This window comes from Felis catus (genome assembly GCF_018350175.1).
Source record: "Felis catus isolate Fca126 chromosome A2 unlocalized genomic scaffold, F.catus_Fca126_mat1.0 chrA2_random_Un_scaffold_37, whole genome shotgun sequence".
NCBI classification, from domain to species: Eukaryota; Metazoa; Chordata; class Mammalia; order Carnivora; family Felidae; genus Felis; species Felis catus.
This window is the reverse complement of record NW_025408497.1, coordinates 87,481-111,831: the sequence shown is the minus strand read 5'-3', so window position 1 is coordinate 111,831 and position 24,351 is coordinate 87,481. Positions and strand designations below refer to the sequence as shown.

Here is a 24,351-nt window from a genome sequence, read left to right as displayed (position 1 = left end):
TGGGAAAAGATATTTGCAAATGACATATCACACAAAGGGCTAGTATCCAAAATCTATAAAGAGCTCACCAAACTCCACACCCGAAAAACAAATAATCCAGTGAAGAAATGGGCAGAAAACATGAATAGACACTTCTCTAAAGAAGACATCCGGGGGCGCCTGGGTGGCTCAGTCGGTTGAGCGTCCGACTTCGCTCAGGTCACGATCTCACGGTCCCTGAGTTCAAGCCCCGCACCAGGCTCTGTGCTGACAGCTCAGAGCCTGGAGTCTGCTTCAGATTCTGTGTCTCCCTCTCTCTCTGGCCCTCCCCCTGTTCATGCTCTGTCTGTCTCTGTCTCAAAAATAAATAAATGTTGAAAAAAAAAAAAAAAAAAAAAAGAAGACATCCGGATGGCCAGAGCACATGGAAAGATGCTCAACATCGCTCCTCATCAGGGAAATACAAATCAAAACCACACTCAGATATCACCTCACGCCAGTCAGAGTGGCCAAAATGAACAAATCAGGAGACTATAGATGCTGGAGAGGATGTGGAGAAACGGGAAGCCTTTTGCACTGTTGGTGGGAATGCAAATTAGTGCAGCCTCTCTGGAAAACAGTGTGGAGGTTCCTCAAAAAATTAAAAATAGACCTACCCTATGACCCAGCAATAGCACTGCTAGGAATTTATCCGAGGGATACAGGAGTACTGATGCATAGGGGCACTTGTACCCCAATGTTTATAGCAGCACTCTCAACAATAGCCAAATTATGGAAAGAGCCTAAATGTCCATCAAATGATGAATGGATAAAGAAATTGTGGTTTATATACACAATGGAGTACTACGTGGCCATGAGAAAATGAAATATGACCCTTTGTAGCAATGTGGATGGAACTGGAGAGTGTGATGCTAAGTGAAATAAGCCATACAGAGAAAGACAGATACCACATGGTTTCACTCTTATGTGCATCCTGAGAAACTTAACAGAAACCCATGGGGGAGGGGAAGGAAAAAAAAAAAGAGGTTAGAGTGGAAGAGAGCCAAAGCATATGAGACTGTTAAAAACTGAGAACAAACTGAGGGTTGATGGGGGGTGGGAGGGAGGGGAGGGTGGGTGATGGGTATTGAGGAGGACACCTTTTGGGATGAGCACTGGGTGTTGTATGGAAACCAATTTGACAATAAACTTCATATATTGAAAAAAAAAAAGATTTCTTTCACTGGAACGTAAAAGATCCTGACACAGTCCAGGCATATAGCAAGATGCAGGCAAAATGGAAGCCAGAGAGCAGGAGATAAGGATCAAAGCAGGTTTGAATTTGGTTGCGTTTGTTGGTCACCAAAGGTTAGGGTGATCAGTTACATCATTCTCTGTAGGTTTGCCATGAGATCATTCAAGCTCCTTAGGAGACCCCAAGCTTTTTCCTAGCACTGGCTTCTCAAAATAGAATGGACTTTGTAGAAGGAAATGCTCAGATACGGAGAGGACGCCCTCTTTGATGGACACCCTTCAGCAAATATAATCATGGGATTTGCAAAGCTGTTACCAAGACTCTTGTGGATGCTAAGGGACTCCCCCTCCTTACAGGGTTGGTCAGCTTGATTTTGTGGGAGCAAGAGAAAGGCAATGTGCTCCAACTCTGCACACTTCTGAAGGTTCTCTCCCCTGGTGAACATTCCTAGAGGTGGTTCTAGAACACTGTAGCCACTAACAGTACTCAGCCTGTTTTGCCCTTTCCTGCTTGGAAATCAGCTTACCTGTACCAGCTCCCCTAAAGAGAAGGGAAGCTCAGGAGAGTTAGAATCTCCTGTCCTTCAGCCCCAAGAAAGATGGCAGCGAGGTGCGTGGAGACGTTAGGGGGGCCACACTCAAGAGCCTCCCTTGTCCTCACCTCACCTGTCTCCAGGATTAACACAAGCTATTAGGATCTCACATTACCAGCAGGCTGTCACTGCAGTGAGGATCTCAAATGGCTCCAACCCAAGTCACAGATTGTCCCAGAGTCTCTTTCCTTACAAAGAAAAAGGAGAAAAGCCACCGCGCCCCTAAACTTGTCTTGGAGCAGTATAGCAGCCACCCAGCTGTTCCAAGACCTCCAGCAGCTCTCCAACCCTGCCCGCCCAGACCTCCTGCCAACCCTGGCCTGCATCGCGTCTGGGGGCTGCTTCCCAGTGGCTGCGCCCTCTGCCTCCAAAGTTACTGGGTTGTGGGAATCAACTTAGACACTTTTTAAAAGGCAAAGGAAAATCGCTCCATTAATCCCCAAATGCCTTCTCCCATCTGCTGCACTCTCAATCACTAGGACTTGCCTAATGAAAGTTGAGGGAAAGTTGAAGAATCAGTGGGGCAGGAGGGGTGGCTCCCGCCCTTGGAGTCCTCGCCAACCCCTGCAAGGGGCGCAGCGCAGGGCGGAGACCCTGGCCCCCAGCAGGGAGAAGTGGCGACAGCGGAAAGCGGGCAGGGGTCCGGGTGGCGGGGAGGCAACCAAGGTCCCAATTCCAGGAACCTGGCAGCTCAGGGAGAGAGAGAAGAGGCCGCTCCAGGCAAGGCTTTTCTTCTCGTCCTCCCTCTGTCTCTCCACCTCCCTCGCTTCTTTTTCGCGACCCTTACGAATCCAAGGAGGCACACACTGCTTCCCTCCCTCACACGTGCCGCCCTTCCTTTTCGGGCCACCTGCCCTGTTTACCTAGAAGCTGGCATCTGGAATCCGAGGGGTAGACCCCTCGCCAAAACCCAAGACTCCGGGGCCTTAGGCTCCCGGGCTGTGTGTGTCTCAGATCCGCTTGAATCCTAGGTGGGAAAGGGCAGCTAGACGGTGAGGGGTGGTGCAGAGACCACCCCCTACATACACACACGCGCTCAAGTCCACACCTGTGCGGAGCCCAGCGCCCCTTCTCTGCCCTTGGAGCCGAAATTGGCTGCCCAGGCGATCTCCGCCAGCGGAGATGGGGGTTGGGGGGGGGGGGAGCGCCATTGCCCAAGGAAAAGTGGAGAGGGAAGAGGAGGGAGAGCGGCGCCCGGAGGGGAGGCGACGGAGTTGGGTGGAGGGGAGGCAGCCTACCTGGACTTGGCTTCCTTTGCCGCCGGTGTGCTTTCTCCAGCCCCAGCTTGGTGAAGATGCCTACAAGCATGATGGCCAGCACCCCGCACATGATGTAAAGGATCCGGTTGGTCTTGTCCTTCGTGGGGTGGTGCTGGGGGCCGTCCTTGCGCGCTGGAGGCTTGCGGGTGTTGAGCCACAGCGGAATGTCAGAGTTGGTGCAGGTGCTCTGGTTCAGTCGCCGCTTCTTAAAATGTGCAGCAGAACCGCAAGTCACAAGTCCCTCAGCAGAAGATGAAGTCGCCCAAGGAACAATTGAACGGCTGGTCCCACTCGTCCCTGATACCGAAGTAGCCCCGGCAGAAGTTCGGCGTGGGCGCTCGGGTAGGGGACGCGTCCCAGACCCCCGCGCCCTCGCTGGTCTCTTCCGAGGCGGCCCCCAGAGCGGCTGCACGCCCCCCTCCCCGCGCCAGCACTACCACGCAGCCCAGCTGAGCCAGCTGCCCGTGCCCCGCTCGCTCCTGCACCCGGCACACGCGGGCGCACACCTCGGTGAGGAAGCTGCCGAGAAGCAGCCGGAGGACGCTACGAATCAAGTCTCCCAGCCTGGGCTCGGCCGGCCGCCTCTCCAGGCGCGGACGAAGCTCCCGAGGCTGTTGCCGGGGGCTGCGAGCCGCCGCCAGCCGCACAGGAAGGGAGAGGCGCGGGGCGCTCGTGGTGGGCGGCCCCTGCGCTGGGCTCAGCCCGCTTTCGCCTCCCGGACGCTGCGCGTAGCGCGCCTAAAGGGAGGGGCCAGGCGGGGAGGAGCGCGCCTGGCCGGGCTGGGGGAGGACGAGTGGGGGCAAGCGCTGGGTGCAGGTCCGGCCCCCTACAGGGAGAAGCGGAGGCCGCAGAGCAGCGGAGAGTGGGTCGGTCCGTGCCTAGCCTAGGCCGGCGGCTCCGGACTAGCCGCCCTGCGCCCGCTCTTAGGATCCCTCTCAGCTCTCCAGCTTGCTAAGTCCCCAGGAGAGAGCCAAGCAACGCTTTTGGTATGAAGAGAGGGCAGGAGGAAAGGGGTGGGGGGGAGGGAAGGAGGGGTGGAAAGGTCGCGAGCTCCAAGGAGGCGGGGCGCGGAAGAGGTGAGTCGGCAGGGCTGGCGGGAGCGAGTTGGGTGGCGGGAGTGCAGAGCTGAACTAGGCTAGCGGGCGGGGAGAGGGGGGAGCGTCGGCAGCCACTGGGGCTGAAGGCAGCGCTCGGGGTTTAGTGAAACACTGCTTTTAGACACAGAAAAATATATATATTCTGGGTAATTTAAAACATTTTTCATCAAAATGATGCAGGTAAGTATAATCAAGGGTCCCATAGCTCCTGGTAAATACTTTAGTTAGAAAGTCCTCAGTCAATATCTGTAGTGCCGAAAGCAATATATCCCGACTTGGCATTTTAACAAAGGTGATATACATATACACACAGATACATGCATGTACATGCATGCATCTGTGTGTCTATGTATGCATCTACGTGTATATGTATATACTGGGCTAAGTCTACTGTAGTCAAATAAAGCACCTGGTCTTTCTTTTCTACTTGCTCAACATAGACTGGTAGTCAAAAATAATCTGAACTTTAGGAAAGATGACTCTATCATATTGTTTGCAATTTTAATACTGTACAGATGGGAAAGTGAGACAAGCATCCAAGCAAACCAAATTTCGGGTATCTGAACTTCCCCATAATTCGTCAGAGATTACCCAGGTCTAGGCTTCCAAACCAGCATTGTTCTCGCACCTGGAAAAGAGCCTGTCTTTTCATATGCATAAATTTAATTGACAGTCACTCTGATAGAGAAAGAGAATTCTAGTGCTGGCGCGAGGGAAGGCGGGGTGGGGGTGGGGGGGGGAACAGAGCATAAAGATATTTATCAAGGGAATGGTCTTCTCCTCTCACCACAGAGCACATTATACCAAAAGCAGTATAAATTAGATGAGACTAATTTTCCTTATCACTAGTAGGAAATTCTCTGGTGATGCGTAAGGCTCTATTCTCATCTCTGTCAAGGAAACGAGTTAATTTTAATGTTCTCTTAAGGATCTGTAAAACACACAGCTCGAATATAATCCCACTCACCATTTGCCATTTGTAATTTCAATTAACTCAGATTGCATATTCCTAGATTGACTTAAGTAGATACCAATAAAACCAACAGAAGGCCCGGTGGTTACTTTGAAAAGAGTTAAGAATCCTGAGAGACGTAAACGTGGATGGAGAATATTTAATCAAGGAATGATCTAGAAAGAAAGAAAACAGACCCCTAAGACCCCTGTCAGACCCCTGACAGACCAGGATTTGAATGGTGAAGTGTCATATGTAAGCATTCCTCTAAAAGTATAGTGCACACCCCACGCAATGGTGCTTGGGTTTGGAAATCCGACAGAAGTGGGATCAAATCACAGCTTGTCACGTAATTACCTACGTGACTAGGGGCAAGTCACACAACCACCCTTAATCTCAGTGTTCTTGTCTATTAAACAGAAGAATAACAGTAACTATCTAATAGAGTTGTTGTGAAGATAAAATTAGATAATGCAGGCAGAGTTCTTAGCACATAATAAGCATTCAATAAATGTTAGCTTATTATTACTCTATTATGAGGGTCAGGTGTGTGGGTGTGAGGGTAATTTGACCTTGGCATCCACTGATTGACAGGGAAGATAAAAAAACAAAAAACAAAACAAAACAAAAAAACCTCAAGAGATTATGATGCTACAAATCAGGAGCCCAAACAAGTAAATCAAAGTGGCTCATGTATTATAAAAATTCAGCTGCACAAACACCTCTTTAAATGGTCATATGAGGGGGCACCGGGGTGGCTCAGTAGGTTAAGCGTCCAACTTGGGCTCAGGTCATGACCTCGCAGTTCGTGGGTTCAAGCCCCACACAGGACTCTGTGCTGACAGATGCAGAGCCTGCTTGGGATTCTCTTTCCCTCTCCCTCTTTCTCTGCCCCTTCCCACACACTATCTCTCTCTCCCTCAAAAATAATTAATTAATTAAAACTATTTAAAAACTGGTTATAGGAGACTGAGATTCTTACAGGGCATGGCCACTTTGGTTGTGCATGGCACAATGCGAGGGGCTGCCATTCCCAGACCATTGTCAGAACAGGCTCCTGCTACAGGTTGAGTTATGTGCCCTCAAGATTCATATGATCAAGTCCCGACCACCAATACCTCAGAATGTGACCTTATTTGGAAACCAGGTTATTGCAGATCTAATTTGTTAAGATGAAGTCGTACTGGAATAGTGTGAGCCCCAAATGAGTATGACTGATGTCCTTATAAAATGGGGATATCTGGACACAGACACCCACTCAAAGAGAAGCCATGTGAGGACTTGGAGTTACATTACCACATGCTAAGAACCATCCAAACACAGGAAACAGGCCTAGAACGTATCTCTCCCTAGCACTCACAGAGGGAGCATGTCCCTGCTGACCCCTTGATCCTGGACTCGCACCTCCAGAACCAGGAGACGATAAATGCAATGCGGCAGCCCTGTCTACAATCTACCAGCTACCTTCCAGAGATGTTGACCCCCATATCCCTAACACAATGAACTGTGCTAGTGTCTGTCCCAAACGAACATACATGCCCACCAGTGAGACAGGCGATCTATTCGGCATCCTTCAGAAACAGAGCTCGGTGCACAGAGAGAAAGTACATCCAGGCGACAACCTGTCAAACACTAAACAACAGGTGCTGTCCCTACTGCACTGGCACCACTGGAATTCTGGAAGACTGAACAGCAGGAAGCTCTAATACCTGCCTAATACCTGCCAAGACCAGTTGCTGTGGCCAGAAGGTATACTGTCTGCTTGGAAGAGAGGATTGTTTAAACACAAAGCTTCTACCTTTTCTGATTTGTCTAAGCAGTGTTTCAGAAACGTTTGGGGGTGTCAAAATCAACTGAGAATTTCATCACAGCCAAAAACCCTCTATTGGAAAAATATACTTTACCCCAACATTTGCCCACAGGTTCAAGAGTCTAAGCAGGGCCAGCCAGAGGGGCAGTCACTTATGTAATTGCACAGGGCTTGGGTTTGGTTAAATACCCTGCTGCTACTGTGTTGAAATTATTAATGTTTAAATAAGGGGTCCCACATTTCCATTTTGTACTGGGCCCCACAAATTATGTAGCTGGTTCTAGGTTTTAGGAATATAAAAGCACCAGGATAGTGGACCTTTGAGCTGTATCTATTCGGAGCAAGGAAAGATTTACAATTCTTCAACAGAGTTTATTTGAGAGCCCCTTTTCTGAAGGGCTACATTAGGGATGATTAGGGATGAAACATTAACAAGCTGGTCACATATGTGAAAAACACACCCTCATCAAAACCAGAATAGATCTGTCTAGTCACTTAATCGTATCATTTTTTAAAGGCTGGAATCCAAATTACTACAAATGATTTATGCATTCAAAGAAAGTCATTATATCAAAAACCAAATGTCTCTGTAATCACAATCACCATAAAAAAAAAAAAAACCTAAAAATTATGTTTGCTCCAAAAACTTCAGAGTGACATGAGCTGGCAAACAGAAGAATTTACCCTGTCTTCCCAACTTATCCTAATACACAACGTCACCACCATCTGGCCATCTTGACTTTAGCTGCAGGTAGTTTCTAATGATGGCTGTCAGTCAACTGAACCAGGCTGCCCAGTGTTCATATCCTTTTGTAGTTCCCCCCCACAGTGAATGTAGGCTGGCCCCTGACTTGTGTAACCAAGAGAATGTGGCAAGGGTGATGCTTTGGCAATTCTGGACCTAGCCATAAGGAGACTGGTAGCTTCCACTTACTTTCTCTTGGAACGTTCACTGTGGAGAGAAGCATGAGGCACCAGGCAAGGAATTCAGTGACCCTACTAGAGAGATTGCATAGAGAGGCCACAAGAGACCCTGAAATTATATGAGGAAAAGAAAGTTTCATTTGTCTCAGGGCCCAAGGCAGATCTCCAGATTTCTCCAGCCCTGGTCACCACCTAACTACGACTATAGAAAAGATCCCAAGCAAGACTAGCAGAAAAACTGCCCAGTTGAGCCCAGTTAACCTTCAAAACTGTGAAAGATAATAAAATCGTTACTGTTTTGAGCCACTTCGTTTGGGTCATTTGTTACACAAGAGTAGGTAATTGAAATAAGCTCTAAACATTCCACTGAGAAAACAGAGGGTAGGAACAGGGCATCCACGAGGTAAATTCAGCCCACAAATGAGTGCTAGTTAGCACTGGTTTGTTTGTGTTTTTTTTTTGTTTGTTTTGTTTTGTTTTTAATGTTAGGTAACACTTAAAATTGGAAGACGTCAGATAAAAATCTAGATTTCTGGTTTCTGAGAAATCAGAGTAGCAGCACACTGGACCTCCAGACCATCACGGTAATAACCAGCAGCAGCAGGAGAGAATAGTTGTTGCCCCTCTACTAAGGGTTCATGGTCTTGTTGGGTCTGAGTTTCTGCCTGGCTTAGTCTCTGTCAGATCATCTCTTCACCCCTACTGTCCTTAGCAGAGTGACTGGCACACTAGTTGGTCCACACCTGATTGAGCGATTGCACTAAGTATCAACTGGTCTTTTTTTTTTTTTTTTTTAATTTTTTTTTTCAACTTTTTATTTATTTTTGGGACAGAGAGAGAGAGAGAGCATGAATGGGGGAGGGGCAGAGAGAGAGGGAGACACAGAATCGGAAGCAGGCTCCAGGCTCTGAGCCATCAGCCCAGAGCCTGACGCGGGGCTCGAACTCACAGACCTCGAGATCGTGACCTGGCTGAAGTCGGACGCTTAACCGACTGCGCCACCCAGGCGCCCCAAGTATCAACTGGTCTTATTGTCGATCCCACGTGATTGCCAAATCCTATTGTTCCTACCTCAGTTATCCCCTCCTTTCCAATCCTATCACCACTGCCTTCATGCCCTCTCTTAGATCACTGCAAGAACCTCCTAAGGTTCTCTCCTAAGGGTCTCCTAGCCCCAATGCTGTACCTCCAATCCATTCCAATCCATCCCCATAGGACCACCCACTTCAAACACAGATCAGGTATATCATGGACTCCCCCCAAAAGCCTTCAGTAGGTTTCCTGGTTGTGATACTGTACTAGATGTTACCAGTGGGGAAAAATGGGCAGGCACACGGGCTCTCTCAAGATAATTTCTTAAAATCATGTGTTTTGGGAATCTACAATTATCTCAAAATAAAAAGTTTAATTTTTAAATCTATGAATATGTTCAATGTACATATATTCTTGGACCCATATATTTTACTTCTTTCAAAATTAAATGTGTATGACATTTTTAAACGTCTTTGGTCGCTCCCCATCACCTACAGATCAAAGTCCAAACTCGTTCAAACAGACTTTCAAGGCTTTCCTCATTTTGTCCTTTATTGAAAACAATAAATCTCTGAAATCCTCAAATGCATCCTGCATGCTGTGTGCATTTGTCCAGCCTAGGGCCATCCTCCATTATCTTGTAAACCCTCTGCATTCTCCAACATGGAGTTTAAATTCCCTCTGCCACAAAGTCTTTTTAAAGTCTCCCAGAAGAAATTAATCTCTCCCTACCCTAGCCCCCTGTGTTTTGCTTGCACCCACAGTGTGCCCAGCCATCCTTGTGTCTGAGCCATTTCTGCATACATATATGGTAGGGACTGTAACACTATCTCCTGCTGTCATTGCAATCCATAGAATAAACCAATTCGGAGAGGTAAAATGATATCCCCAAGATCACACAGCAAAGCAGCACACTTGAGAAGCCTCTTTCCAAAACTCTCTGCTTTTCTGCTATACCTCAAAAACTGGAAAATAATTTCTCCTCTGTTAGCTAAAACAGTCACTAACAGAATTCTGCATATATTGGGTGGGAAGACTTGCTTGAATTAAAAGAGTATTAGACAAATATTTGCATCTTATGACCCCTGAATAACGTTACCTTCAAAAAAAGTGAACAGACATTTCCCCTCTCTGCTTATAAACGTGGCATAATTGTATCCTTCACAGACACAAAAGTCATAGTGAAGCGTATGACATTTACCATCATGCAATCCCTGCTTTCACTTGCACATCAGTAAGTGAATGTCAGATGGAATTGTTCTCATTTGCTTTAAACCCAAAGAGGTCCCCTGATAGATTAGGGATAAGGAAACTTTGGAATAAATTTGAGAAAAATGTCTTTTTGGAGGCTGAGAATTTTATAATCAAACAAGACACAAGGTATGTTTAATATATTTTAAAGACAATTCTGAGTTCTATGTGTTTGAAGGTAACTAACAACTACATAGAACTTGGTAGTTTACATGCTAATGAGAAATTACAGCTTGGGGCCAAGTGCACAGTTGAGAGAAAAGTACCTCAAAGTACCTCAAAAGTACCACAGTACCTGTGGATGGTCCTCCACTCCTTACCAGAAACCTGGGTGAGGCAAACTCGGCAGCTATTTGCAGATCTAAGTTCCACTTCCTTTGTTTCCTACTAATAGAACCAGAACTTGCTCAGGGAGGTAATGTGCCATGTAACACAGTTCCAGCCTTTGAGATGCAAGGAGGCATCTGCAGGGCAGGTGGAGCGGTTCTGGGAAAGCCTGTGTTTTTCCCTCGGTAGAGCTGCTATTCCTCCTCACGTTCCCCTTTTCTTAAAGCAGATGTGGCTCCTGCAGGGGTAGCAGCCATTTTGCAAACACAGAGTGAAATACACTAGGAAAACGCCAAGACAAATCACTGTGGATGGTTCTGACACCAGGGAGCCACTAAAAGAACGGCAGTGGTCACAGACATCTGGCTTCTTAAATGGGAGATAAATGAATCCCTAGTTGGTTCAACAAATGTTAATTGGCTATTGAGTTTCAGGCATGAACATGTAAACCTGATTGAAAGCCATTCTTCCTTCCTCACTCTCTTCCCATTTAAGTCACCCAGGCCTCTGCTTCTTCATCCCCCAGCATCTACTATTCCTACCCCCTTCTCTCCAATTCTCCAACCACCAGGCAAGTTCCAGCTAGCACCATCCCCTGCCTGAACTGCTTGCTCTTCATTGGTCTTCTTTGTCACCACCCTTTGTAATCCATTCTCTGTGGCATTGCCACAATGATCTCTCAAAAACATAAACAGAATCCCATAGTTCTCACTTAAAATTTTTCCATGCCTCCCTATTAACCTGTGAATAAAGCCCATCCTCCTAATTATGGATTAAAAAGTCATTCTATGGCCCCCATGACACTGAACTTGAATTAATTTCTTCTCCAGGTTTCAGCCTTCAAACCATTCCCATACTCTTGGCATTGTTTGCACATGTCCCAAGGACACTCTACCATGCACTTTTGGCTGAACCACTTTACCCATCCTTCCTGAACATATAATCTAGGAATTTTATCAACACTTCCACATTTTGACTTAAAAGTATCTAACTACCTAGGCTTAGTACAACCATTTGCACTTCTTTGTACATCCAACTGCCCAGTGCAAGCTTCTACCTTCCATTAAAACACAGGGGACTTTGGGGCCAAATGCTAGTCAAAGGCCTGCTTTTCTCAAAAGCCACTTATAGCTCCGTATTACAATCACTGTTTTTCCTTCCCTACCTAATATAAAAAAAAAAAAAAAAAGGAAGTTGAACTTAAAGATATATTGCAAAACAGCACAAAAGTTCAAATACAGATACTGTAGAAATAGTGACCTAAATGACTACAGTGGAAAATGTTACCAACACTGGAATCAGTGTTTATCCATTTCTGGTGACGCGTGGTTATTATGATGATGCATGGTTATCAGTCATGAGTGAGCTTCAACATCAGAAAATGTCAAAACTTTATGAACACAATCCCAGTGAAGATATGAAATACATACAAACTTGATTTGAACATGGTTTATGTACTAGCTTTTTATTTCTTTATTTTGGCAATTTTAGTTCCTAGTATTTCCTATGAGTCATTTTCCATGAATATAAAACTGCCCACCTAACACTGACCCTGACTAACTTCGATCTTCTGTGACCTATAAAAGCATAAATGCATAACTGTAAGAATTCTACTATTTTCAATTTCCTGAAATAACTCCATTTATATAAATACACCAACAGTAACAACAACCTCAATGTTATTTCCTACATATGAAACACGTTGATCTCCATGGAATACAATACATCTTAGAATACAAGTTCTACATAAGCCAGAGATATGCTAGCAATAGAATTAAAAATAATAGAAACAGGGGAGCCTGGGTGGCTTAAGCGGCCAACTTTGGGTCAGGTCATGATCTTGCGTTTCGTGGGTTCGAGCCCCAGCGTCGGGCTCTGTGCTGACAGCTCAGAGCCTGGAGCCTGCTTCAGATTCTGTGTCTCCCTCTCTCTCTGCCCCTCTCCCACTCATGCTCTGTCACTCTCACTCTCAAAAATAATAAACTATTAAAAAATTTTTTAAATAATAGTGGAAACATAATAGTAGAAACATACAATAGTAGAAATATAATAGTAGTAACAATTATAAGAAAAGTTTTCGCTGTAGTTATTTATTGAGTATTTTCCATGTTCCAATCCCTATGCTAAGCACTTTACATACGCATTATTTCATTGATTTCTTGGCACTACAACTAGCATCATCCTCAAATGACAAAAAGAGGAAACCAAGTTGTCAAAGACGTTGACAACTCCGTGCTGGTACATCTGGTACATAATGGAACCTGACTTATGACCCTACATCATCTACCCGTAGGACAAGCCTTCTTAATCACAACCACAAACATGTACATAGCACTTAGCATGTACCAGGGGTTGACAAATAGCTTTCATAACAACCCTGTGTAGCAGGTATTATTACTATACTCATTTTACATATGAGGAAATTCAAACATGCAAAGGTCAAGTTACTAGGTCAAGATGACCCAGCCAATAAGCTGCAGATCCAGGATTCAAACACAGGCCAGGATCTTCAGAGTCTGTGCCCTTAACTACCACCCTATTCACTGCACTATCCTCCAAGGAATAATTGAATCTAGGGCATTTATAATGTGCTGAGCATTGTGACACTTTCCATATATTATCTCATGAAATTCTCTGACAACTCTGAGGTAGGTGATATTTTTATTTCCACTCTACACATGGAAGTTCCGGGGCTCAGAGAAGTTAATTTGGTTTTCCAGGGTCACTTAACCAACAAGTGGCACAATGGGAAATATAAAGTAAGCAATGTTTGGGTTTCACTCCCCACCTCCCCAAGTTTTTTCCTGAGGCATGTATGTCTGGGAAACAGTATGCATCAGATTTTCCACCTCTTTAAAACTGTTCAGTTCATGTAATTTAGGGTGTGACTATTCATAGATACCTTTGAGCTAATCTTATGGGAGCCAGTGTAACCACAACGCACACTGCAGAACAATGCATGCTTTCTCTATAAATTAAACATGCCAGCCAGGCTTGGGAAAAGCCCATCTTTGTGATATGAACACTTAAGACAGTTTAGTTTTAGAAATAAAGAAAGCCCACTGCTGCTATTGTGTTTCTTTTCCACACACAGTAGGAAAGTTTGCTCTTCCTTCTAGAGAAAGTACTACTCAGTTTTCTACTCCTACCGTCTTAAAAGTTCCATTATGTGAGCCAACATAATTCCCTCCAGAAAAGCATTATGAATCCTATTAAGAAAAAGCAAAAGTTTCTCTATTCATTTTCAATAAATTGGATGGAGGAGGATGTAAACAGAACTAAAGCTCATTTCTGGAAACAGAATTAAGGGATAAAAATGCAACTACAGCAAAATAAACTGATAAATCACAGCCCAACATGTCAAGCCTACACCAGTTACAGAGTGTTGATTTGTGAGTGTCGCTGAGTTTTGGCTTTTGCAGAGACAACTTTAATAAAATTCTGCAAGGCCACAGAGTTATGCCGGAGACAAAAATCACATCTTCAGCATCTTCAATAAAATGCAAAGTCAATAACAGTTGTTACCCTTCGCCAGGATAGACATAGACACTTAATATGACTAGACAAGACAAAATGCAAAATTTGCCTTTTAATCATTTTATTCCTTCACTTATGGACTCACTTGACAAATATTTATACAGTGCCTATCTGCGCCAGCCCTGGGCTAACCTCTGGGAATACAATAGTGAGTCGAATCACTGTGCTCCCTGGCCTCATGAAGTTGGGAGGCAGATACTGAACACACAGATAAAAACAGGATAATTACGGAAGTAATTAAGTATGTAAGTAAGTGGTATGAAGGAAAAGATCAGGAAACCATAAAGGAACAGCACCGCTAATGCAGGTGAGGGGGCAAGGAAGTGGGTCAAGAGGCAACCTTTAAGTTGAGACTGAAAGATGGGGAAGAGAGGAGGGTGATAGAAAAGTATTCCAGATGGCAGGAGGAAAGTGTGAAAAGGCCCAAGGTAGAAAAAAAAATAAAGGAAGCAGTGTGACATCAGAGTCAAGAGTTCTTGGCTCTGTTTCCAGCTTAGGTGCCAAAGGGCTGGCCTCGTCCATCTGAGAGTCTGGGTGCTCACAACCATGGTAGCTTGTCCTCAGCATCAAGGCCTCCACTGCCCCAGCAGATGTCAGGAGACAGCTGAAGGGCCAGTGTGGGCGAGCAGCAGCCCTCTTATCTCCTGGGGAGTTCTTCCCAAAATCATCAACCTGGAAACTTACAACATTTCATAGCTGCCCAAGATGAAGCCAGTTAATAGAACATGAGGCATAGATTGTCAGTGAGAGACATGACCGGGGGTCCGTCTGAGTCCTGGCAGAATGCACACTGAAGACCTGAAGGCAAGGCAAGGCTAGGGTAGTATTTTTCCACGGGGGAGATAAGTGAACTGACCAGCCGTTGCCTACCAGAAGCACCAGTCTATAAAGGCATTAAACTCTCACAGGAAGTGGAAGAAATATTCTGTTAGAAGGCAGAGACTTGAGATGCCCAAATTCTTGAGGAACAAAAGATGGTCCCTAAACTGCCTTAGAGACAGCTAATTGCACAACCTTGATGTGCTCAACGGCGAGATGCAAGTTTGGGGCAGAGCTAAACTGCTCAAAGCTGCAGAAGAGAAGCTACTGGCTCCCTAGCACCTCCCATGCTACATGGCACTAGGTCTAACTGGATGATGTAATACCAATGTGAAGGTGCATCTGAATATTAGTCTATGTGGGACTCCGACAGGCCTTCAGCTGGCCATGTTTCCTGCCCGATTTTTGCCATTAAGACTGCTTTGTGGAGCACTCCCTTAACCAGGATGGTCTCCTCTTGCTCAACTTCCTGAGGGGCAGAAGCTGTGTTTTGTTAATCACTCTATCTCAATTGAAAGCTCACTGTAACACTCAATAAATTATCTCTATCTTCTGTAACAATAATAATAATAATAATAGTATTGAGCCTATATGATAAAACTTTTAATCTGGGTTTACCCCTACCACTTAACTGGCAAGCAATCTTTAACATCAATATATAAAATTACTTCATGGTTTACAAGGTTTTCAATGTGAAATGTTTATGGAAAATTTCAAGATATAAAGTAAAGGGCAGTAAGATATGTCACACATTTGAGGTCCAGCTGTGCATACTCAAAGAGAAATGTAATAAGCCACAAACACAAAATGCTCACACACACGGAGATGAAGGTGGGGATCAATAAATGCAGAGACAGTATCACAATCTGCAAGGTCAATAAAAACTATCTAGTCCACCAGCTCTGCTCTATAAGGAGGAAAAACAATGGAAGCTCAGAATGCTGAGCAAATCTGTCCCTGTGTGATGACAAAACCACGACTTCAAAGGATCTCCAAATTCTCAGACAACTGTGTTCCTCACCATACTGAGGGGCCACCTGAACTAATCAGGTCATGTTACTCCTCCAGCTGGAAATCTGCAATGGCTCCCCATTCTCAGCGAGTAAAAGGGCAGTCTTTACAAACCCCTGTAGTGCCTGCCTCCATTTGGATCCCTTTCCTACCACTCTTCCCTTTGCTCAGCCCGTCCCAGCCACTGTGGCCCTCATGCTGGTCCGGAATTGGGCACACCCTATCCAGGGCCTACGTACTTATGCTTCCCTCTGTCTGCTAGGCTTCTCCTCCAAATGCTGGCATGACCCACTCTCTAACCCCCTCAAGACCTTTCTTCAAATGTCATTTTCTCAGGAGGGCTTTCCTTGACCACTCAGTTTTAAACTGCCCATCACCCTAAGCCCATCCAAGTTTTATCTCCTGTATAGGACTTATCACCCTTTACCATATTATACATTATACTCTTTATGTATGTATTTATTTCTACAGCCCTCCCTTCCCCCACATATAAGCTCCATGAGTAAGAGGATTTTCAAAAGTTGGGTTCATTGCCCTACTCCTCAAATTGAGGTGGGTGCCTGGCACATGGCATAACCTCAGTAAATATTAGCTGAATAACTGGTTATGTGGATTTATGGATGGAGTTCAAAAGTGGCCCAAATCCAGAGAATTCAAGAGCTGTGAAATGTCTGATAGTGTCTGGCAGCCCCTGGGAAGCAGCCTGGGGCCTGGGCGTCATCTACCATCACTATGCGCCCACTCTAGAACTGGCATTCACTGATACCTTGTGTGAAAGTTGGTAAACTAAGAAACGCAGCGATATAAAGACTTGTCAAAGCAGTCCCTTTGAGGCTGCATGACTCTGGGTTGAAGAGTGAACTAGCCAACCAATTTTTTTTTTTTAATCAGAAACAAGATGCTCTTACATGTACAGATACGGAAATCTCTTCTGAATTGCTTCCCCATGGCCTTCAGCTTAAGAGGAGAAAGGGGTGATTTGCTTAGATTGGACATCCCAAAGAGACCAGATTTCAAAAACTTTCTGGCATAAGCCAACATTTGCTATTAAGCCTGAATGGCTGGCACAGCTAAACCTCCATGCATCATTCTAAATATAAAACACCAAGCTTCAATTATAACTTAATGACAGATATATCAAGGAAGATATTAAGAGAGGCCAAAAATAAGGTGGTAGGAACCAAGGGTAGATACTAAAACTACAAAATATTTGGCCCAGCCATCAAGGAAAAAAAATAAATAAAAACATTCAGACAGACTCAAACTGACATAAGCAGTTCATGCTTTTTCATGGTTAAGAACCCCGTAAAGGTTTACATCCAGGCTTTATCTCACTCCACCAGTACCTAAAATAGCATAATATCCACAAAGCACTACCTGTCAGAACTTGAAAGACACTGGCTAATCCTAATTTACGAAAATAAAATACCAGGGATCACTAAATGCCTTGCTAATTTCCAGCCTAATTCAGAGCCTTACAGCCCAACACACATAGTGACTGAAGACTGGAGTCTTCCATTCCAAAGCCTGAGCAGTCTGTCTCAGGCACTGGGCACACTGCCAACCCACTGCTCTTCAGGACATGCCTTATTATCCCTTGACAACATGGACACCCTATCATAGTTTAATTCATTCACTGGAGAAGCTGGGTGATCTGAACAAATTCCGAATGCTGGGACCATTTTCAAATGGGATTCGTTTCACATGTAATCATTTCAAACAAACAAAAAAACAAACAAACAAAACCAAAAGTACTAGGAAAGAACTGTTAGAAAATAATTTAATATTTACTACAATGGTAATTCTTACTTTCTAGGATTCCAAATGTCCATAGGTAAATCTATTGGCAACAGCTCTTCCCTTTAATCTACTATGGCTGAAGCAGGTATGTGTGTTGCCCACCATTTACAGAAACCTCCCCATTTGGTAATGGCACCCTGCTGGAGAATCACTGGGGACCATTCGAAACCATTAAGGCTATTAACTCTGACTTGGGCCAAGTCTAATAGATAAGTGTCATCCCAACAGGAAATGAGTTCAGCTGGCCTTCAGAGTCATTTAAGCAAATGCCCAAAGTCAGACTGCCTCGTAAGACATCCTTGCTTTGTTTTTGCCCAATTTAAATGAAAGATCACTGGAAATGGGCATTTCAGGGAAAAAAAAATGTTCATTCCACTTAAAAATACTTAAAGAGAGTGACTTTCAGTTGGTTTTAAGTGACCACCTGACACAATGTCTAAACTTGCTCAAGTCTCTCTGGCCACTACATACATAGCAACAACAGGTCCATGATAAATATTTAAGAAACCAACATGGAACAAATCCAGCTCCACCTACAGAAAGTCAAGTTTCTGATCTGGAAATTCTAGACCAGAAACAGTGACACAGGAGAGAAGAGGTCACAGCCAGTTGTCGTGCTGGATATATTTTTGCTGAGTCTAAATAATATACATTTCAAAATGTGTCCACCTCTAGGTCTTTGTTAATGCTAAGCCTACAGCTCAAACAATTTATTTCCCAAAAGAAATCATTCCCATCTTTGAAAAGTTCTCTCAAATATGACCCTCTAGGAAAGTCATTCCTAATATATTATGTTCCTATTCTACTTATTCTTCAGAATTAATCACTTCCTACCTTCAACCATCTGCGACTTGGCTTTACTTGCCTTGGATCCTGACCTTATGTATTCTGTCTTTTACCATAATTGTTTCTGGCCTTGCTGCTCCATTTCACACTACGGTTTTTGAAGGTTTGAAGGCTGAAGCTAACCTTAAATTCCTCTCCACCCCTATGCAGTTGCTTTCTGCCCACTATACACTCTGTCAATACTGGTTGAAATGAAACGATCTCAGTCTCGGATTTAATTCTCTCAAAGTCTCCAAACAGTCTAATAGCTTAAGGACCAAACCTACCAAAAAATTAACTTTGACTGTAAGTAAAATAAAATTATTCTAAGTTATTAACCTAACCACTTGGTATGTTTATTTTCTTACCTGGAAAACCAGGCCAGCCATAGGAAATGACCCTCCCTACATCGGCGACTCAAAGAGTAATGAGGTAATTTCCTTCAAAGATGATTACGTTTTCAGGATTCTCTGGAATGCATACCTACCCATTAATGTGTCATTATTAGTAATTCCCTCTGGGTAGAACCAACACTAGAACATTTCAGAATTTTCAAGCAACTTCGTACTATATACACTCAGGTGTCAACATAATCTCAGTTTGATAGTCCCATTGCTTACATGAATCAGGAGACAGATTTACTAGAGATACTAGGGAATATGACATCAAGTCTGTGTCACTATTTCCATGCTCATGTTCCAAAGGTGTCATTCACTGTGCTTGTATAAGCATCCATATACATCTATCTGCATAAAAAAAATAGATGAGAACATGAAGGGGTAAGTTTTGCCCCCAAACTAGGGTTGCCAGATCTAGCAAATAAAAACATAGGATGCCCTGTAGCATTTGAAGTTAGATAAACAAAGACCAGTTTTCAGAACAAGTATCCCATGAAATATCTGGGGCATATTTATACTAAAAAAATTACTCTTTGTCTATGTGAAATTCAAATTTACCTGCACATCCAGAATTTAATCTGCCAACCCTACTCCAAACCTTAACATTGTATTGTGTCTTCAATTTTAAAACAGAAAAAAGGAAAGCACATGTGCAGCTTGTGAAGCCTTAATTTTCAAAAAGAATATAAGTCATCAAATAGCCTTACAGAATATTTTAGGAAGCTCAATGTAAGAAAAATAACTGAGGGCTAACCATGTACCAAGTACTATATACCATTCCCTTTGCGTGCATTATCTCATTTAATTCTAACTACATCCTTGTGAGGTGGCAATTATCATCATCACCATCATCATCATCATCATCATCATCATCATCATCATCATCACATTACTACTACTACTTCACCTGTAAAGAAAGCAAAATACTTGGAGCACCAGGGTGGCTCAGTCAATTGAGCATCGACTCTTGATTTCAGCTGAGGTCATGATCCCAGGGTCATGGGGTCAAATTCCACATTGGAATTTGAGATCCTCATTCTCTCTCTCTCTCTCTCTCTCTCTCTCTCTCTCTCTCCCCCCCCCCACCTCCCCCCCATCTCTCAGTGCTCTTGTCGCCCCTTCCTCTCTAAAATAAAAAAAATTTTTAACTAAGGCAAAAGACAAAGAGAATTGCCCAATGTCATGGAACAGGAGAGCAGAGATTCAAACAGGGGCAGGTTTAACAATAGGGCTTACAAGCTTAACCATGACCTCAATATACAGGTGAAGAAAAAGAGAGTCTTAGTGATTTACCCAATTCAGACAGCTGCTCATCAGTGCAGCTAGAATTCAAGCCTAGGACAGTCTGACTCCAGAGTTTTAGCATCTACAGTTTACCACCTGTACAAGCCAGGAAAAATGCAAAAGGAGCATTTCCCACATAAACCAGCTGCAATTACCATTGTAATGCTCTGTCTTCAAAGAACACTGTTTGAACCTCAAACGGCTTCCTAGGAATTTTTATCACATCCACTCAGCTAAACTTTGACTCCTCAGAATCAAGAGGTTATCCAGGGTTGCATGGGGAATGTAGAGATTTCTATTTGGGGGAAGAACTTCTTGTTGCTACCATTTCTGTACCAAAGCATCTCTTTAAAATAAGTCACTTATCTAATGTCAAACAGTCTTGCTTGCTGCCCTAAAGCAAATTCTTGCTCCTGCACATGAACCCCAAACATTGGAAGCAACCTGGAACACAGACGTGAAACCCAATTCAAAGCAGCCATTAAAACCAGCAAGGACCACAACAGCCAAGATGCTTCTTCTTGGATCTGGAACTCAACAGCCAGGATTATTCCACATAAAACAGGAGAGTTAGAAAATGTCAGAAGATATCCGGAACCTGGCACTTTACCTGGAGCAGACTTACCTTTAGGAAGTCTCGTATGTCTTATTCTAGGTGCTTGTTTACCTCTGGAGTAAAGACAGATGTCTTTAACCAGGGGTGTGTGTGTGTGTGTGTGTGTGTGTGTGTGTGTGTGTGTGTGTGTGTGTGTAAGCATGTGCCATACAAGGCGTATAAAATATAATGCTTATCTAACTTTATCCTCAAAACCCACTATAGGGATGAGAGAGCATGTCAGAGTACGAGTTAGCTGAAGGAAAAGAGGGGTGGGTCTGTTCACAGGATGGACACTTAGAATTCTTCTCATGTAACTTATAAAGAATATATAGTAATCTGTCATTGTCTACTTGACCACGTCTCCCGTTAGAATATAGGCTCCCTGAGGGGAGGGACCATTATGTTTTCCAGGTATGTGGTACAGAATAAGAATCCAACTATGTTTTATGAATAAATGAATGAGCACTCACTTTTGTCACTAATAAGCAGTGTGCACACAGTCTTACTTTTGCCTTCATGCCCTTAAAATCTGTGCCCACAGTTTGCATCCTCTCACAATCCCAATCGCTCTAAGGGCTGAACAGTGTGTATGTGCATCATCATTTTCACAGAGACTGTTAGGCTGGAACTATCCTAACTGGCCTCCATGACACCAGATCTGGCCATCCTCCAAACCTTTCTTCATTTGGCAGCCAGAGCGCTACTCCTCTGCTTCCATCCAACCATGCTCTCTGATGCTCTAGTCATGCTCAAAAGCTTACACTGCCCCAAAGGCACCATACTGGACTATACATCTGCATCTCCCATCTACCTGGAAAGCCCTCTTCTCATCTGGTTGGCAGTCAAATTTTGATAATGAAGTCAAACTTCATTTCTCCTGTAAGACTTTACTCTTCCCTCCTCCCCTCTCAGGAAGTGATCCCTGTATCCCCAAAGATACAATTACGAACCCAGGATAATACTCATGTCGCTGTAAGTTGTAAAACAGAGCCCATGCCTTATGGGCTGGCCATCTTACCACTAGCATAAAGTCTAGCATGTAGTAGGTGTTCAACAATCGTTTCCTAGATGGCTAAGTGAGGTTTAGAGAGTAAAAGTGAAAACCTTTGTTAATTTGATCAATTCTAGATATCTTACTCCACTGGAGACATAGGGTCTCTACCCATTCATTAAGTCTATCTTTATCTGCTAAATCTCCCAAAAAAAATTACTGAAAGGAGAGACAATGTTGTATGCTATTGTTATTGCATTGTTTGAGCGAACACATGCTAACCAAGAAACTTCATAGAATATTCCCTATCTGTAAGTGGGCTTGAGGTATCAAAAAGAAAATGACCCCAAATCAAGGGACCTCAGAGAGAAGGTACTTCCGAGATAACAAGTACGTTTCCCCTCTAGTATCCATGATGAGTTGTGAAAGCCTCGCGCACTGAATTCAGAAGGGCCTAAGGCTCCTCCCAGGTTCATCGGACAGAGCAAGGCGATCATCTACCATGGTGTAGCTGGGGGAAGGGGCCGCAGAGGAACACACAGCCACCCTGATCCAGTCCTTATCCGTCACTATACATAAGAGGAGACAGAGTTCCCATAAGTGGTTAGCTCAGGGTCACAGGATCAGTTAGTGGCACAACTGACCCTGAATCCAGGCCTCCCAAAACATTCATTCATTAAGCATGTATTCAGTAACTATTAGCTACTGCATGGTGCCATCTGTTGGGATAAAATGAACAAAAACATTCACAGTCATCAACCTAGTGAACTGTACCATACATTTGGCGCCTCATCCATAGATCCTCTTACTACCTCATGATATGTTTCCAATTCCCACCTCCCCTCGACTATTAAACTCCCATTTTCTTAGATGTAGTCATCTAAATAGATATAAAAACTCTTTTTAAAAAAATAATTCATTCCCAACAATTAAATCAATTCATAACTATTCTATCCTTCCTGACCTTTATTCTCTTTATCCAAGCTTTCTGAAACTCATATTTAACCAAAAGCTCTGTGGTGATATTTGAAATATTTTGCAGATAGCTATACCATTCTCATCTCAATTCAAAGAATTTAACATCACAATGTGGGAAGCAAGTGTTGGCTAAGAACATACAGATCTTACAGTGCACGTTTTCCAGAGGCTGAACACTCATAACTTATACTCAGGAACTCAAACCTGTGCTTAATAGTTCTTATAGTAAGGAAATTCTATATTTATTCCTAATCCAAACCTCACCACTAAAAGTTCAACTAGATTCACTCAATCCTCAAAGGCGACAGAAAAGTACACGTCATCATTTTCCATCCTCCATCAAATAGTATGGAACGTGTGATTTGTGTCCTATAATTCTTCTATTTAATCTCATTTTCTTTTTTAAAAATTAGAAAAAATTAATTAGTAGGAAAAATTCACCAGAAAGAGACTCCTCTGAAACCTTAAATAATTTAATCAAAAATTTTTTTTTCAAAGAAAGTGACCCAAAATGGAAATATTTAAGTACCTAGAATTTTCACTACAGAGTTTCCATTTTGACTCTGAAGTAAACATAATTTTTCAAATTCATGTTGTTTTGCAAAATCCCAAGTTACCAACTAGCACTTATTTCCATGAAGTAAAAAGACACATTCTGGTCTTATTCTAAACAGGACACCAGAAAACAAAACTAATACTGTGAACAAACAAATCTTAGCTAAAACTCATTGAAATAATCCAAATGGTTTCCATTCCAGGGAAAATAGTAAGTCAGCAGTTTGCATACGGCTGCCTTTTCCAAATACACAAAATAAGCAAAAACACCACCAGAGGAAAGTGCAAATGCTGAACCCTTTCTATTTCTGTTTCCACGGGACTGCAATTCGATCAATACCACAGCCATGCAGTGCTCAGCCACCATTTATACACACTTCCAGGTGGCCTCTGATATTCTGCCCTGAAGTCCAGAGAATTCCCAGGACAAGGTTTAGGGAGCCATCACTCACACCACAAACCGGGAACCAGAAAGCCTGGGTTCCGGGCTCCAACTCCTAGAACAAGGGCTAGAAGGTCAGAAAAATAAATGTTTGAGAGTGTCGAGCAAACAGAACTCTCGCAAAGAACATAGAAGATTCGAAACAAGAAAACAATGGGGAAAGAAGTCGGCGTTCCTTGAGAAACAAAAGGCTGTGGAAAAACATAACAAATGAATCACAACTCTCCACCTAATACCAGTAACTGTCTGGAGCTGGCAAAAGACTGTTGAGTAAAAATATTCTATATAAGGAAACTTACTTAAGGGAAGTATTCAAAACCCTTCACCCGGGATAGAAGACAACCGAGCATGCAAGGTCATGAGTGGGGAGAGTCTGTCGGGGTTATTAAAGGGCATATGCAAGTAGCATCCGTAACTCGAGATGATTTTTGAAAAACAAGATTTAACAGAAAAAAAGGAAAATGAAAATTGCTGTTCTGACTTGAGGACAGAGAACTTACTTCCAAATCCCCATCCTCCGACAGGACTTGAAAGGACAATAATTAGTCAAGAAGGGAGCAAAATGAGGAAGTGGTATTCTTTTACAATTTCTGTTAATCCCCACCAGCTGTAATTTAAGAAATTCGGTGACATCAGCATTTATATATAATCCAGCA

General features: G+C 43.6%; 2 protein-coding genes and 1 long non-coding RNA gene across 10 annotated transcripts in view; 1 reads left to right on the top strand and 2 right to left on the bottom strand.

Annotated features, from left to right (window-relative positions):
• The window catches only part of LOC123383549, a 202,087-nt gene that overhangs the window by 93,813 nt on the left and 83,923 nt on the right, over positions 1–24,351 (top strand). The window lies entirely within an intron of this gene.
• The window catches only part of LOC123383548 (transport and Golgi organization protein 1 homolog), a 355,976-nt gene that overhangs the window by 276,909 nt on the left and 54,716 nt on the right, over positions 1–24,351 (bottom strand). The window lies entirely within an intron of this gene.
• LOC109497044 (transport and Golgi organization protein 1 homolog) overlaps positions 1–24,351 on the bottom strand; it is a 259,754-nt gene that overhangs the window by 213,467 nt on the left and 21,936 nt on the right. For 2 of the 5 annotated variants that reach the window (XM_045051393.1, XM_045051391.1), the window contains exon 2: positions 3,044–3,269. The exons of 2 other annotated variants lie outside the window; for them this stretch is intronic. In XM_045051393.1, the coding sequence (XP_044907328.1) occupies positions 3,044–3,134 (91 nt within the window). In that variant the 5' untranslated portion in view covers positions 3,135–3,269. Of the gene's footprint in view, positions 1–3,043; positions 3,362–24,351 lie in introns of all 5 variants that reach the window. One more of the 5 variants, XM_045051392.1, reaches the window with a different exon arrangement.